Source organism: Ochotona curzoniae, unplaced genomic scaffold (assembly GCF_017591425.1).
Source record: "Ochotona curzoniae isolate NIBS_2020 unplaced genomic scaffold, NIBS_Ocur_1.0 scaffold_3223, whole genome shotgun sequence".
NCBI lineage: Eukaryota > Metazoa > Chordata > Mammalia > Lagomorpha > Ochotonidae > Ochotona > Ochotona curzoniae.
Genome location: NW_024467108.1, coordinates 13386009 through 13399769, shown reverse-complemented (window position 1 = coordinate 13399769; position 13761 = coordinate 13386009). Strand labels below are relative to the sequence as shown.

General features: G+C 34.6%; 1 protein-coding gene across 26 annotated transcripts in view; it reads left to right on the top strand.

Annotated features, from left to right (window-relative positions):
* PICALM (phosphatidylinositol binding clathrin assembly protein) overlaps positions 1-13761 on the top strand; it is a 125179-nt gene that overhangs the window by 36611 nt on the left and 74807 nt on the right. For all 26 annotated transcript variants that reach the window (XM_040964140.1, XM_040964138.1, XM_040964154.1 and 23 more), the window contains 5 exons: positions 2152-2193; positions 6379-6464; positions 8602-8725; positions 8988-9121; positions 11451-11554. In XM_040964140.1, coding sequence (XP_040820074.1) covers positions 2152-2193; positions 6379-6464; positions 8602-8725; positions 8988-9121; positions 11451-11554 — 490 coding nt within the window. The remainder of the gene's footprint in view (positions 1-2151; positions 2194-6378; positions 6465-8601; positions 8726-8987; positions 9122-11450; positions 11555-13761) is intronic.

The following is a 13761-nucleotide window of genomic DNA, read 5'->3' as shown; positions in this document are numbered from 1 at the left end:
CAAAGATTTTGAAGCTCCGTCTTCAATATTCCATTGTTGATATATTGTAATGGATTTGTGTTATGTGACTATACGTAATGAAATATATATTGTGTATTTAATTCAGTGTTGAGCATTAAAAGCATGTATTTAAAAAGTGTGTACTTATAAAATTAAGTGGGTGTCATGCTATGATGCTGGTGATTTTTATAGTTAGAAATACACATATATTTTAGAAGGTTTATTCTGTTAAATTTGGTAGAAAATATTCAGTGTCAGTGTAAGTCCTTTCACTTTAGTGAGATATGCTAACTGCAGGTACAAATTGAAAGTGATTTGGTTCTACAAAAGTGTTGTACTGTGTATTATCATTTTTTAAAAGTATTTATTTTTATTGGAAATTTAGATACATAGAGAGGAGGAAAGAGAGAGGAAGATTTTCAGTCTGATGATTCACTCCCCAAGTGGCCTCAACAACTGGAGCTGCACCAATCTGAAACCAGGAGCCTCTTCTGGGTCTCCTACATGGGTGCAGGGTCCCAAAATTTGGGCCGTCCTCCTCCACTGCTTTCCCAGGCCACAAGCAGGGAACTGGATTGGGAAGCAGTGCTGCTGGGATTAGAGCCCACATCCATATGGGATCCTGGCGAGTGCAAGGCGAAAACTTTGACCTTTACACTACCATGCCAGGCCCTGTATTATCATTCTTAAGGAAGCTATGAATATAGGCTAGAAGGTAATCTATTTTTACAAGCTAAAAAGTAGTTTTCTGAAACTGTCAGAAGACAATTATATTCCTTATAGGCATTATCTTTGTAGCACAGAGGCAAGAACTTGAGTTTTTGTTTTTTTTTTTTCTCTATTAATTGTATACCTTTCACTGCTAGAGAGATTTTTCTGGAATAATTTGTTCATCTGCTATCAGTATAGTTACTCTAGAAATAGCATGGTAGTGATTTTAGATTTGGCTGCTTTAATGGGATTTTATTCTGTAGCAAAAAATAGGATGAGACACTTGAAGGAAATGGCCTTGTTAATCTGCTGTTTTTATAAAACCTATTGAATTTTTTTGGATTTAAAAATCTTTCAGGACTTCTCCCTCAATATCCCCCTTTACCTCAGATACATGAAGCAAACAATATGGAAATAATAGTCTTACCCACTTTCCTATAGCCCTTGAGCCTTTTTACCCTAATTAACTATGTAAAGATTGTCAAAAATATAATTTAAAAAAGTAAAAAAAAATCTTTCAAAGAGAAATCAGAAGTTTTTTTGTTTTTTTTTCCCTCCATTTTTTTAGCGTCACTCCCATACTGAAACCAGAGGCATTGTTTATGTTTGAAAGTTAGGCAGGCAGACAACGACCCACAATCCCACACCCACTCAACTAATGGCTTTCAACTGGTTCAATTCCCAATTTTCCATAGCAGCTAAGGCAGGAGCAGTGAACTGAGAGCCTGATCCTGGTTGTGGCAGGAACACAACTACTTTTATTGTGTTCTGCTACCTCTCAAGGTTTAAATTAACATATGAAGCTGAAATCAGAATTAGAATCAAAAGCATAGTGAGGACTTAAACTGATACACTGTAGTATGGAAGGTACTACATACTACATGTAGTATGTATCCCAGGCAGTGGCTCAACTGGAAATTGCCTAGATCGCATCAGAGTTGTTGGGGTTATGTTGTGGAGACAGTTATGCTAAATATCATTTGACATTTGTATAAAATCTCATCTACTTAACTGAACATAACTTTTCAATCTGTAGTAATATGCAGGGTAAAGATATTTTATGAAGACAAATTTGTTGAACTTTTTGTGCCCAAGGAACTTGTTCATGGTTAACACTATAAAGTTTTGCTGTAGTTTTTTTTATGTCTGACACATAGCTGGATTTTTTTTCAGATTGTGTCAAAATAGACTATAAAGATGTTCAGAAGACATGAGAATGATAACTTAAAAGGTGTTTGAATTTCTACCTCAAGTTCCCCTCCTGTGAGAACTTCTAGAGCCATTAAAAAATATCAAAGCTATTAGAAATGATTTTTTAATTTTTTAAAGTAAATCTGACATGTTAACATTTACTAGAGATGTTGTTTGTGTCAGATGTAATTTATAAATCATTTTCATTATAATTTTGCATGTTAAATGCAATGTTGTCTTTTCTTACAGCAAGTTGGAATTGACAGAGGTGATATACCAGACCTTTCACAGGTAAATGTTCTCTTAAAATATCAATCACTGTCTGTTCTCTGTGTTTGCTGTGGGGAGTACTAAAATAAGTAATATGCACATTTTCCTTGCTGACAAGGAGATCAGTGTAATTTTTCTTGACAGATTTTAGTATTTTGATATACTGCTAAATATCATTCTAGCATTATGATCACATAAAATTATCTATTCTTATGATAGCCCAACACACTATACTATTACTTTCTTTGTTTCTTTTCATCTCTTGTTTCCCCTTGCCATCATTAAGGAAGAAAGAAAAAGAAACCTTTGGAAATGAACTTAGATTTTACAGAGAGATTATTTTTCCTGTTGCCTACCAGAATGGGTTATTTTAAACTTTCTGCTTTGACTGTTTGACTCAAGTAATAGAGCATTAAGTAGGATAAACCTCAAAACATAATAGTGGGTCAGAAGAACAGGGTTTGGAGTGAGACTGAGTCATGGTTATACATTTAGTTGGTTATGTGACTTTAGGGGAAATTACTCAAGTTTTGTCATCTGTAAAATGGAAATAATACAGTGTATACTTTATATGATAGTTTGGGAAATTATATGATGTAAAAACCTTTAAAGCATTAATTGATGTTATCTGTGATTGTGGTTTTACAATCGTCACTTTAAAAAGTTTTATGAAAAACACATTCATACTGTAGATTTTTTTTACCTTGTTCACAGTGCTTTATAACTGATATAAAGAAACAAACAAAATGCCTTCCACCAAAGAACTATCCTTATACCATGTGTATCAACTCTCTTCCTTAACAAGTGGCATCTCCTTTTACTTGTTTTATTTTGGTGCATCCTTTTAAATGATGTCTTAACAGTTGTTTCACTGTACTTAATTTTAAGACATATCCCTGTTGCAAAGCTAATGATATACAATAGATCTAGTTAGAGAAAATAAATGTATAAAGCACTTCTGCTTGTGTCCATGTGAGATAAATTAAGTTCATTCAGATTTAGTAGAATATTCTTGGCTAGGTGTGAGATGAGTCATTACACAAGCAGTGCACAGTATAAAATGAACAGCTTTTAGATTCCCCTACTATCAGTCCCATTTGTCATGCCAGCCTCCCCTGTATTTTGTTTAAAAATCATCAGCTTCAGACATTATGTAAAATTACATATTGTCTTCGTGTGTGCTATAATATTCATTGTATTAAATTGAGCGGGGTTGTCTGGTCTCATCTCTAACTACTCTTTTTATTACTGCTCTCCAAGCAGAGGAATTTTCCAGGCATTCTTCTGGTTATTCAGAAAATTTTCAAAAGTGAAGTAAAATAAAGCCATAGTTAGAAAATAGTGGTGTAATGCAAAAGTAGACATTTTAGGCTATTTTTCATTTGTATTAATTGCTCAATTAACATTAAATTTTCTTTACATTTCATAATGTGGAATTGACTTCTGGAAAACTGCCTAATGTGTCTAAAAGGAATTTTAGAAATGACTTGTTAAAAAAATGGCTTGTTTGTTATTACTTCTGGCAATTTTATAAGAAATAATTTACACCCTTCAAAAAGGGTGTAATGACTGTAGCTTTAATTTAGGATTCAGTAGTAATTGTATTAGGTAGTCTCTAAAGTCAGACATAGCTTAGAACCTCTTTTTGGCTTCTACTATGTGTCACATACATGATCTTGAATAAATTAGTTTTCACTGTGTTAACTTATTTGAAAATGGACATGTTAGTAATGTTTGTTTCTAAGGTTCAGTAATCACATACAATGCCTAACATGTTGATTGCTCTGACAAGAGCATTTTAATGAATGTTACCTCTACCATCACATTCCTACCATCAAAATAAAACTCTCGACGGTAGTGTGCCTACATTTTACTTGGGATAAGGAAGAGTCACGATTCAACATACACATCAGTTTTACAAATACTTGGTGTTAAATGATGTTTTACTGCATCTCCCTTGTGTTAAGTCTTAGTATTTACTGTTTAGGGGAAATGCTGGGTAAAAGAAATTTTCAAAGTTAAAATTGTTGATGTTGCCATCTGTGCTTTTAGATCATGTAAGCCAGAAACTGGATGTCAGGCAATAATTATTTGGAATTAAGTGAATGCCATTGATGTATTTGCTCTTTTTAGAGTTAGTGAACAGCTCTTTTCCTGGACACTGACAGATTTTCCTTTTGAAAATAACTTTTCTTTATGTTGATATTTGGCTATGTCACAAGAGTTTAAGAAAAAGCCATTTAAACATTCCGGGGTACCAGAACACTGTTCAAGACAAGATCAGTGCCACCTTTTTAACATAAATTAAGCATTCCTAATTCTAATATCTGAAATGTCCCAAAATCTAAAATTTTTTTAGTGGTAACATGGTGCTGTCAGTGGAAAATGACAAACTTGATCTCACATGACAGGTTGCAGTCAAAGCACAGGCATAACAAAAATATTGTATAAAATTATATGTAGGGTAATTATGTTTGAATCACAGGTGTACTTCATATTTGACTGGATCTCATTTCCAAGATACTATATTATGCATGTGCAAATAGTAAAAGATCTGAGAGACTTTTGATCCCAAAGATTTCAGACGAGAGCTCCCTGATAGTGTAATTTTATCATTTAATGAATGTAATAATAATGTAATCCAGCTAATTGTACATATAGTGGAATGACAAACTGAAAAACTCAGTTTGTCTTGATATACTCTCACAATGCAGATCACTTCCAACACCTGGTCAAAATTTCTGTGCACGTGCCAAGTAAGCAACCCATTTTGCAGTAATTAATATGTAAGGATTCCCTAATTCTATTCAGTTCTGAAACCATATACTGCGATATAATTTTAGAATCCCACAGATTGACACTCCAATCCCTAATACTGCCCTCCTGCAGATGTCAATTGTAAGCCACACTGTGCTTATGACCAGCTGGTTGTAAACTCAGGTTCCCACAACTCCCTCCTCATGTTTGATTAATTAACTTGAATCACTCACCTAAGTCAGTTCACAGGTTTATTAGAAAAGACTCAGATTAAGAGATGCATAGGACAAGGCCTGTGGGCAGTGGACTTCCATGGTCGAAAGGAGATATAATCATTATGTTAGTATGGTGAGTGGGGAAGCTTTGCAAGGCTTGTCTGTTTAGCTTGTTGGGCTCTCTAGGATTTCTTCCTCCTGGTTGTGGGGCGGGATCCCTTTTGAAGGAAAAGATCTTAAGATCGGCCAGACAAAAAAGTTTAAGAGAATTCCTTTATGACCAATTTCCAAGATAGACAAGTGGGAGATTATTCTTAGTTTGTATGACCCACCTTGAGAAGAGAGATCAGCTTGTCTTGGGGAGGAAAAAGGAACAGGACAAAGAGCGGCAGAGGGGGATCAGAGAGCGACTTTGCTCTTGGAGGCCTGCCATTGAGATGCCTCAGTGTTATTCTACTTGCTGGGGAAATAATGAGGACTGTGAGAGCTCTGAGTTGGAAGAAAACTAAAATTTGTGTATATCATATGAGTACACACTCTTAACATCTGGCTGCTTCTGCTTATCATGTTTCAGGATCTGTCCGTGTTACTGAACAGATCAGTAATCTGTTTATTAATCCAGAAGCACCACTCCATTATGTTAATTTGCTACTTTTTCCCCTGCCCATTTTGCAAGTCTTTGGGGGTTATTTGCATTTTTTTTTTACTTTCTTCACTAATTTTTCTCTGTGGACACAGTTTGCATCTCTTATGGGTTAATATTACCAACATTGGGTAATGTTTCTAGCCTGTTTAAATGTAGTGATTCTGGTGAGTGAACTGGTGGTGTATTTCATCGTGATTTTAATTTGCTTCAGTGTCATTTCATTCAAAAGTAATGTTTGGGTACCTTGAATTAATGAATTTCAGATGAACATTGTCTTGGGTTTCTGAATTTCTGTGTTTTGATATTGTATGAATAGCTCCAGCTAGTCAATGTATTGTAATAATAATAAATTTGTTATTGGTAAGTGAGCCATCGGACAGAAGATCTTCCTTTTTGTCTCTCCTCCTCTCTGTATATCTGCCTTTCCAACAAAAAAGAAATAAATCTTTAAAAAAAATTACTAGAATTCTGTTAATTAGTGCATGAGAAACTCAGCTGCTATTGTTGGCTCTCATTTGTTAGATTGTGCTGAATTACGCCGGCCAGTACACTGATTGTCAAGACATTCTTAATGTTTGTACATTTCAGGCCCCCAGCAGTCTTCTTGATGCGTTGGAACAGCATTTAGCTTCCTTGGAAGGAAAGAAAATAAAAGATTCTACAGCTGCAAGCAGGTACATTCTTCATAGGGCAAAGAGCAGAAATTATTTTTAAGTATTTCATTTTTCCTCATCTTTATTTGTAGTTTGGTTTGTTTGTAGTAATCAACCCCATAAAATTGGTATCAGAATCAAATGGATTAATACATGTGAATTATGGGCCCGGCGGCATGGCCTAGCAGCTAAAGTCCTCGCCTTGAATGCTCTGGGATCCCATTTGGGCATCGGTTCTAATACATGTGAATTCTGGGGAGAGTTTCTGACCCTCTTAATAATGTTAGCATCTGTTAACATGAAAGAAATGACCTGTTTGGTTTATCAAGGTTATTCTGAAAAATCATAATGTGCTCATTTGTATAGCGTTGTATGATTATAATTTTTGTGTTAATTGGATTAAAGTTCATGCTATCACTGTGCAATACAGTCTGCAGTCATAACACCGAGATTTATCCTAGAATATCTGAGATGAGATTTCATAATTTTTCTGTAGTGCCCAGTCATGGGATTGATTTTAACCCTTTTGTTAAGATTTCAGCTAATTTCCTAGTTAAGACTTAAGGAACTGAAAAAAGCATAAAGCATGATTCCCATCTTATGTGTAACATGGTTTTGTGTTAGGTGAATAGTTGTTTTCTTATAGTCTTTCCTCTTAAATGTGTGCAAAATGGACATGTATAAATTGGAATTAAGGATACCTCAAAGTCTATTGATAATGTGACTGTAAAAATTTTTTAAACCAAAATAGACTTGTTTATTAATTGCATTTTTGGGTAAGCTTTTTCAAATGCCTTCATAGAATAAGAACTTTGCTTCATTTTAAACTTTTCTAGGATATTTCTTACTTTTAATAAGATTTATGTAATTGCTGCAGGAAAAAGCTATTCGTAGATTTTAGTGGTTATTTTTATTCTGGGGTTTACACTTTGAATTTTCTAGTAGGTATGTAGAAGTACTGCAGAATTGTAACACCCTGATTTTGGAAAAAAAAATAGTCATGAAGTTGAATTACATAGATTCACCTCAGATATATAGCATGAAATTTATTGGAAATGTTTGAATTTCAATTTTTATTTTATAAGTTGAATGTTTTTGTTGCTTCACCTTTAACAATTGATTTTGCATGAAAGTACATGGTCATTTTTGCCACTTAAAGTGTTTTAAATGGAAACATGCTAATTTCTACACGATGCTAACTTTCCGTGCACCTACTGCATCATGATACTTTTAAATGTCTTAAAGTTCAAATTGTAATTTGTACCAGAGTACTACACTATTGTGATAACACGAGAGGGAGGAAGGGACGGGGAGGGATGAATGCCTGCCCAACAAAATGTAAAGAACTATATATATTTTTTTAAACTCAAAAGAAAACATTGATGCAAAATCAGTAGTTATCATGGTAGATCTTTGGGTTTTGGAATTCTGTAGCACATATTTCGTATCTATCCTAGAATTTAGAGGCAGGTGTTTTTGTGGAGAAGTTGTTGATGAAAGAGGGGGATTGTTTGCTGTGAATTTTCCTTTGTGAGAAGATATATATTTGTAATGACATTTGAAAGGAAATTCTAAGTCAGCACAAGGGCTCAATACAGAAAAGTACCAGGTAGATTGGTGACTCAAAAAATACTTTCAAGAAACCTGAAATTCTCTGGGGATGACATCTTTATGTTGTTGTTACAGGGGGATCGTATCCAGACTTGCATTATTTACTACTGATACTCATTCTTTGATGCTGTTTTAGTAGCACTGTGAAAACCTAGATTGTAGAGTATTAGAGGATCTTAACTCTGTGAAAAAATTCATTATTTTGTTCCATTATGGTTTTCCTGGGACAGTATGAACTCTTTCCCAATGGGATTGGCCTTCATTCAAGCGGTTTAGGAAAGGCAGTGTTCTCCCACTTAGTTGGCAGTCCTTTGGAAGTTAAACACATACTCTTAAGAAAAACATTCACTCTTTTTAAATAAAAAAATGTTCTAGTTGTTATAGCCCTGTGTATCCATTTGTTAAAATTTATCATCTGAAGTATTGATTTTGAGAGCATAAATTCATAATTGCAATACCTATCCACAGAAGGTTGCATGACCGTTTTATGACATGTAATGTGCAATGTTTACTGAAAAGCCAGATTTTCTCTGTCCAATTATTCTAGGGCAACCACACTCTCCAATGCAGTCTCTTCCCTGGCAAGCACTGGCTTATCTTTGACCAAAGTGGATGAAAGGGAAAAACAGGCAGCATTAGAGGAAGAACAGGCTCGTTTAAAAGCTTTAAAGGTAAATATATGCATTTGTTTTATTTTGCAAAGCTGATACAAATGTTCAATAAATAAAGGATTCCTTACAGAAACTTAAAGTATTTAACAGATAACTAATTCATGAACAAAAACTCAGTCTCATTTTTCATCCTGACGTGGAACAACTGTGACTGAAACAGAATACCTGATGCAAAAAAAAAAAAAAAACTAGAAAGCATTTTTTAAGAGACTGCAAAGTTGCCTTGTTTTTCGTTTCCTTATGTTAGTTTTTTTCTCCATAGGAACAGCGCCTAAAAGAACTTGCAAAGAAACCTCATACCTCTTTAACAACTGCAGCGTCCCCTGTGTCCACCTCAACAGGAGGGATAATGACTGCACCAGCCATTGACATATTTTCTACCCCTAGTTCTAACAGGTAGGGGGGCAGATTAAAAATATCTTTGAATATTTAGGTTCAAAGATTTCTAATAGAAGTTTTTTAAACTTCAGGTTTACTTTGATTAGGATTTTGAAATTGTTAATTTAAACTAAAGCAATAGTGGTATATTAGTATATGAGTGTAAAAGTTTATATTCTGAATATTCAGGAATTGGAAGATGACTAAATCAGTAATTTATACTAATTGGAATATAGTGACTATCTCTGGAGAATATTTTCATTGTGTGAAAATTTTATGACTAAATACATTTATAAAGTATCTAGTATTTAAGACTCAAAAACTCTTACATATGATATAAATGAGTGTGCTATGTGTCTCTTCTGAAATATTATTTAATTGGATATTAAATGTCTCATATCTGTTGCAAGATGTTAAACTCTATAATGCACTGTAATAATTTAATTTCCAGATTTCTTGAAAACAGTGCCTATCAGACCAACTTTAAAATATATATATTTATTTCATATTTATTTGAAAGACAGAGTTAGAGAAAGAGAATAAGAGAAATCCTCTCTTCGCTGGTTCACTCCTAAAATGGTCACCAATAGCTGGAGCTGAGGCAGTCTGAAGCCAGAAGCCAGAAACTTGTTTGAGTCCCCTGTGTAGAACCATGGGCTCAAAAACTTGCCATTTTTTACTGCTTTGCCAGGCTGTAGGCAAGGATCTAGATCAGAAGTAGAGCAGCTGGGACTCGAACCAGCACCCATGTGAGACTCCAGTTCCATAAGCACAGGCTTAGTGTACTATACCATAACATCGCCCCACACCTCAGCCAGCTTTAATTTCATTGTCTAATGTAAGCTCCTTTACAATGAATATATATGTTCAAGCAAAGTAGAAAATTTGACTTTTTCCGAATCTATTCCTTTACTTCAGTGTAGCTTAAAGTAATTTAGAAGCCAGATTCTAATATGATTCCTGAGACTGTTATTTTCTAATGTTATAGAAAATCTTTCTCTTGGAGTTGACATTTAGCATAGTGGTTAAGAAAACCATATCCCACATTGAAATTCTTGGGTTGGATTCTAATTCCCAGTTCCTGACTCCCATCTTCTGCCAGTGTGGATCCTGGGAGGCAGCAGTGATAATTCAAGTAATTGGGTTTCTGCCACCTACTGGAGACCTAGTGGTGTTCTGCCTCAGCTTTGGTCCAGCCTCAGCCTTTGCAGGAGTGAATCAACAAATGGAATTTACTGTCTTTCTGCTTGTATCAAATAAATACAGTAGGAAAAAAGAAAAAGAAAATAAAGTTATTTTGCACAGTAGTTAAGATTTCTTTTGGGACGTGCAGCCCATATTGGATTGCCTGGTTCAGTTCCTGAATCTACTTCAGATTCAGCTTCCTGCTGTTGCCCACTTAGAGAGGCAGCAGCTGGTGGACAGGTACTTGGGTCCCTGCCATCCATGTGGGAGACGCTTGCTTTTGGCTTTTTCTAGTCTCGCTGTTGTGGCAGTTTGAGTAGTGCTCTGTGTAGATCTAAGATTTCAGTGTCTCTCTGTCTTTCAAATAAAATGAGTATGATTTTTCTTTTTTAAAAGAGACCTTCTTGTAAATGAGATAATGTATGGTTTGTACAGTGATTTTCATTCTCGAGTAATAGAATCAAATGGGGAGATTTTTTTTGTTTCTTTTTAAAGATTTATTTTTATTGGAAAGTCAGATTTATAGAGAAAAGGAGAGACAAAAACCTTCAGTCTGCTGGTTCACTTTCCAAGTGGCTGCACTGGCTGGAGCTGAGCTGATCAGGAGCCAGGAGCTTCTTTCCAGATCTCCCATGTGGGTGCAGGTTCCCAAGGCTTTGGCCATCCTACACTGCTTTCCCAGGCCGCAAGCAGGGAGCTGCAAAGGAAGTGGAGCACCAGGACATGAACCTACACCCATATGGTATCTATCAATACTAGTGTAGCTATTTAGCACAATACTTAGAACATGGGAAATGTTCCATGGAGAATTGTGTATATGGGGAGCATTCTTGATTTTATTGTTGCTTGTTATTCTGTTCATTGATATTAAAATATTTTTCCCCATCTATTGATTCCTGTGAAAGTTCAGTATGAGTTTTACTAACTGAACAGCCTGCTTCATGAATTCTCAATTGCTTCCTAACTCTTAGTACATATGTGTTGATACAGTGGCATCCAACTACAGGTGTTCAGGATTTGAAAGTTTTACTTTTTTTTTTTTTTTTACAATTGGAGCTTTTTTATACTCATTTTTCTAATGTTTTTATTTTATTTTGGAACTGAGTGGCTAATGTAACATTTATGTAGTAAATAAAAAAATCTTTCCAAAATGCCTTCCTAGCACATCCAAGCTGCCAAATGACCTGCTTGATTTGCAACAGCCAACATTTCACCCATCTATACATCCTATGTCAACTGCTTCTCAGGTAGCCAGTACATGGGGAGGTAAGCATTAATGAATTCTGTTTCAGGTGTGTTTGGAAATCCCTTGTCATTAAGTGATATTTCACTTATTGGAATAGTTTTTGTTGATATGTGAGAACTTGTACAATTAAAATGGCAGTAACTTGATCCTTTGAAGACATTTTCATTTATTATAATTTTGAAATTTTCCTTTTAGTTAAGCAAATTGAAATGGGGTTGAGAAGATAAAACTGAACATAAGAGGAAGTAACAGGTGTATGTATTAATGTGAAATTATGATTTTAATGTTGAAATTTTATTGTCTAACCAAAAGGTACAAGGTGGCTAATTTTATTTTGGTATAAGAGAAAAAAATTACGTTGAAGGGAAAAACTAAGTGTATGCTTATTTGTAAGTCTGTTAAAAGATTCTAGTAAAAAATACATTTTGAAAGTGTTATGACAAACAATGCTACTTGTATTTTAAAATTGATTTGTTTTAGATATGTAAGATGCTGGTATTCAAGCAGTTTCCCCAATTACCAACACAAATGTTTGCTTCCCTTGAGTAACCATTCCATGGTTGCAACTGTGGCTTGAAGCTTTGCTTAGATATCTGAAGTATTTTCAGATATTTGGTTAGTTTTATTTCTTTTGTTTGTGTGTATGTAAATGCTGTTTTATGGTCATTAGAAAATTGCTTGATAGAGGGAGGATATATTCTAAGGAAGAGTATTACGTAGAGAATGAGAAAATTCCTTAGAACCTACGTTGACTAAAATGTAAAATGTGAATCGAGTCTTGTTTGTTGTAACAGATAAATTAATAACTCTAATAAGGTTTTAGAGCAGTAACAAAACTTTTCATCTTATATTTTAAGACTTCTTAAGGAGGTACTGTTTTATGTATTAGATTGTAAAGTGTGTAAAGCAGGGCTTTAAAAATGTTCTATTTCTGTATTCCCATTGCTTCGAGTATCTCTTCATATATGAGAGGTGCTTTGTAAATATTTGTTGAGTAAGTGGCTATTTTCTCTTTATGACACAACTCGCTTCTGTTGAAAGGTGAGGCAGGTAACATAGATAGTGAAATACTGAAACAAGATTTTCAGCCTACTATTTCAGTTTTAATTTTATTAAAAAATTAATTCTGAAGGTATTTAGCTGAAGTTTATGATCTGGATAATTTCTAAAAATTATAAGATTAATAAAGTTAATAACTGTCTTAAATTCTCAGAGTAAATCTAAGGCAGCAGTTAAGTATCTTAATATTAAAGATACTTATAGAGTATTAATAATTTTAAAGACCTGATAAACCTTGGTTTTAGGATTTTTAGTCTGTCAAATATATAAAGTATATATAAAAATATACTTTTTTTTACTTATTGTTGATAAAAATGGTAGGTAGACTTAACATGATCATTTAAGCTGCTTTATTTCCTGTTTTTGAGAAATTGTAGCTGTGTTTTAAAACTAAGGCTGTTGGGAGTGTGTTTCATCTAGCTGTTAGGACACTAGTTGAGATTCCCTTACATTCGTGTTGGAGTGCCTGGATTGATTTGTTTGCTTTGTGTCCTTGCTTTGCTGCTTTGCTCCTGCTTATATATACCCTGGGAGACACAGTTAATGCTCAAGCAATTGATTTTCTGCTATCCATCTGGATAACTGGGTTGAGTTCCTAGCTCCTCACTTCTGCTTGCCCCACTCCTAGTTGTCAGCAGGCATTCAGGGAATGGTTCAGCAGATGGGAGCATTCTGTTTCTATCTTTCTGTCTCTCTGCCTCTCAGAGTATAAACATAAATAAATAAAAAATTAAAACTGAAGCTGAGAATTTGCCCAGACTAAAATTTTTTCATATAGCTGAATGAAAATATTAATGTATTTTAATAGCATTTCAAATAAATGGAAATATAATTGTTCAGACACTGCAGAACTGATTATAACAATGACAAATTAGGCTTTCTGCTCAGAATTTTTGAATTAGTGTAAGAAAACATATAGACTGTTACTGTTAGAAAATTATTTTAAGTAATTTCAGTCTGTGTTGTTTTATTTTCCATTAAAATAAATTATTCGAGGTCAGGTAAAGCTTCAGCCTGCAGTATAGGCTTTCCACCTGGGTCCCAGCTGTGCCACGTCAGTCCAGCTCCCTGATGATGACCTGAAAGGGGTAGCAGAGGACGGCCGAAGTGCATGAACCCCTGCACCCACCTGTGTAGGACAGCCAGAAAAAGCTCCTGGCTTCTGGCT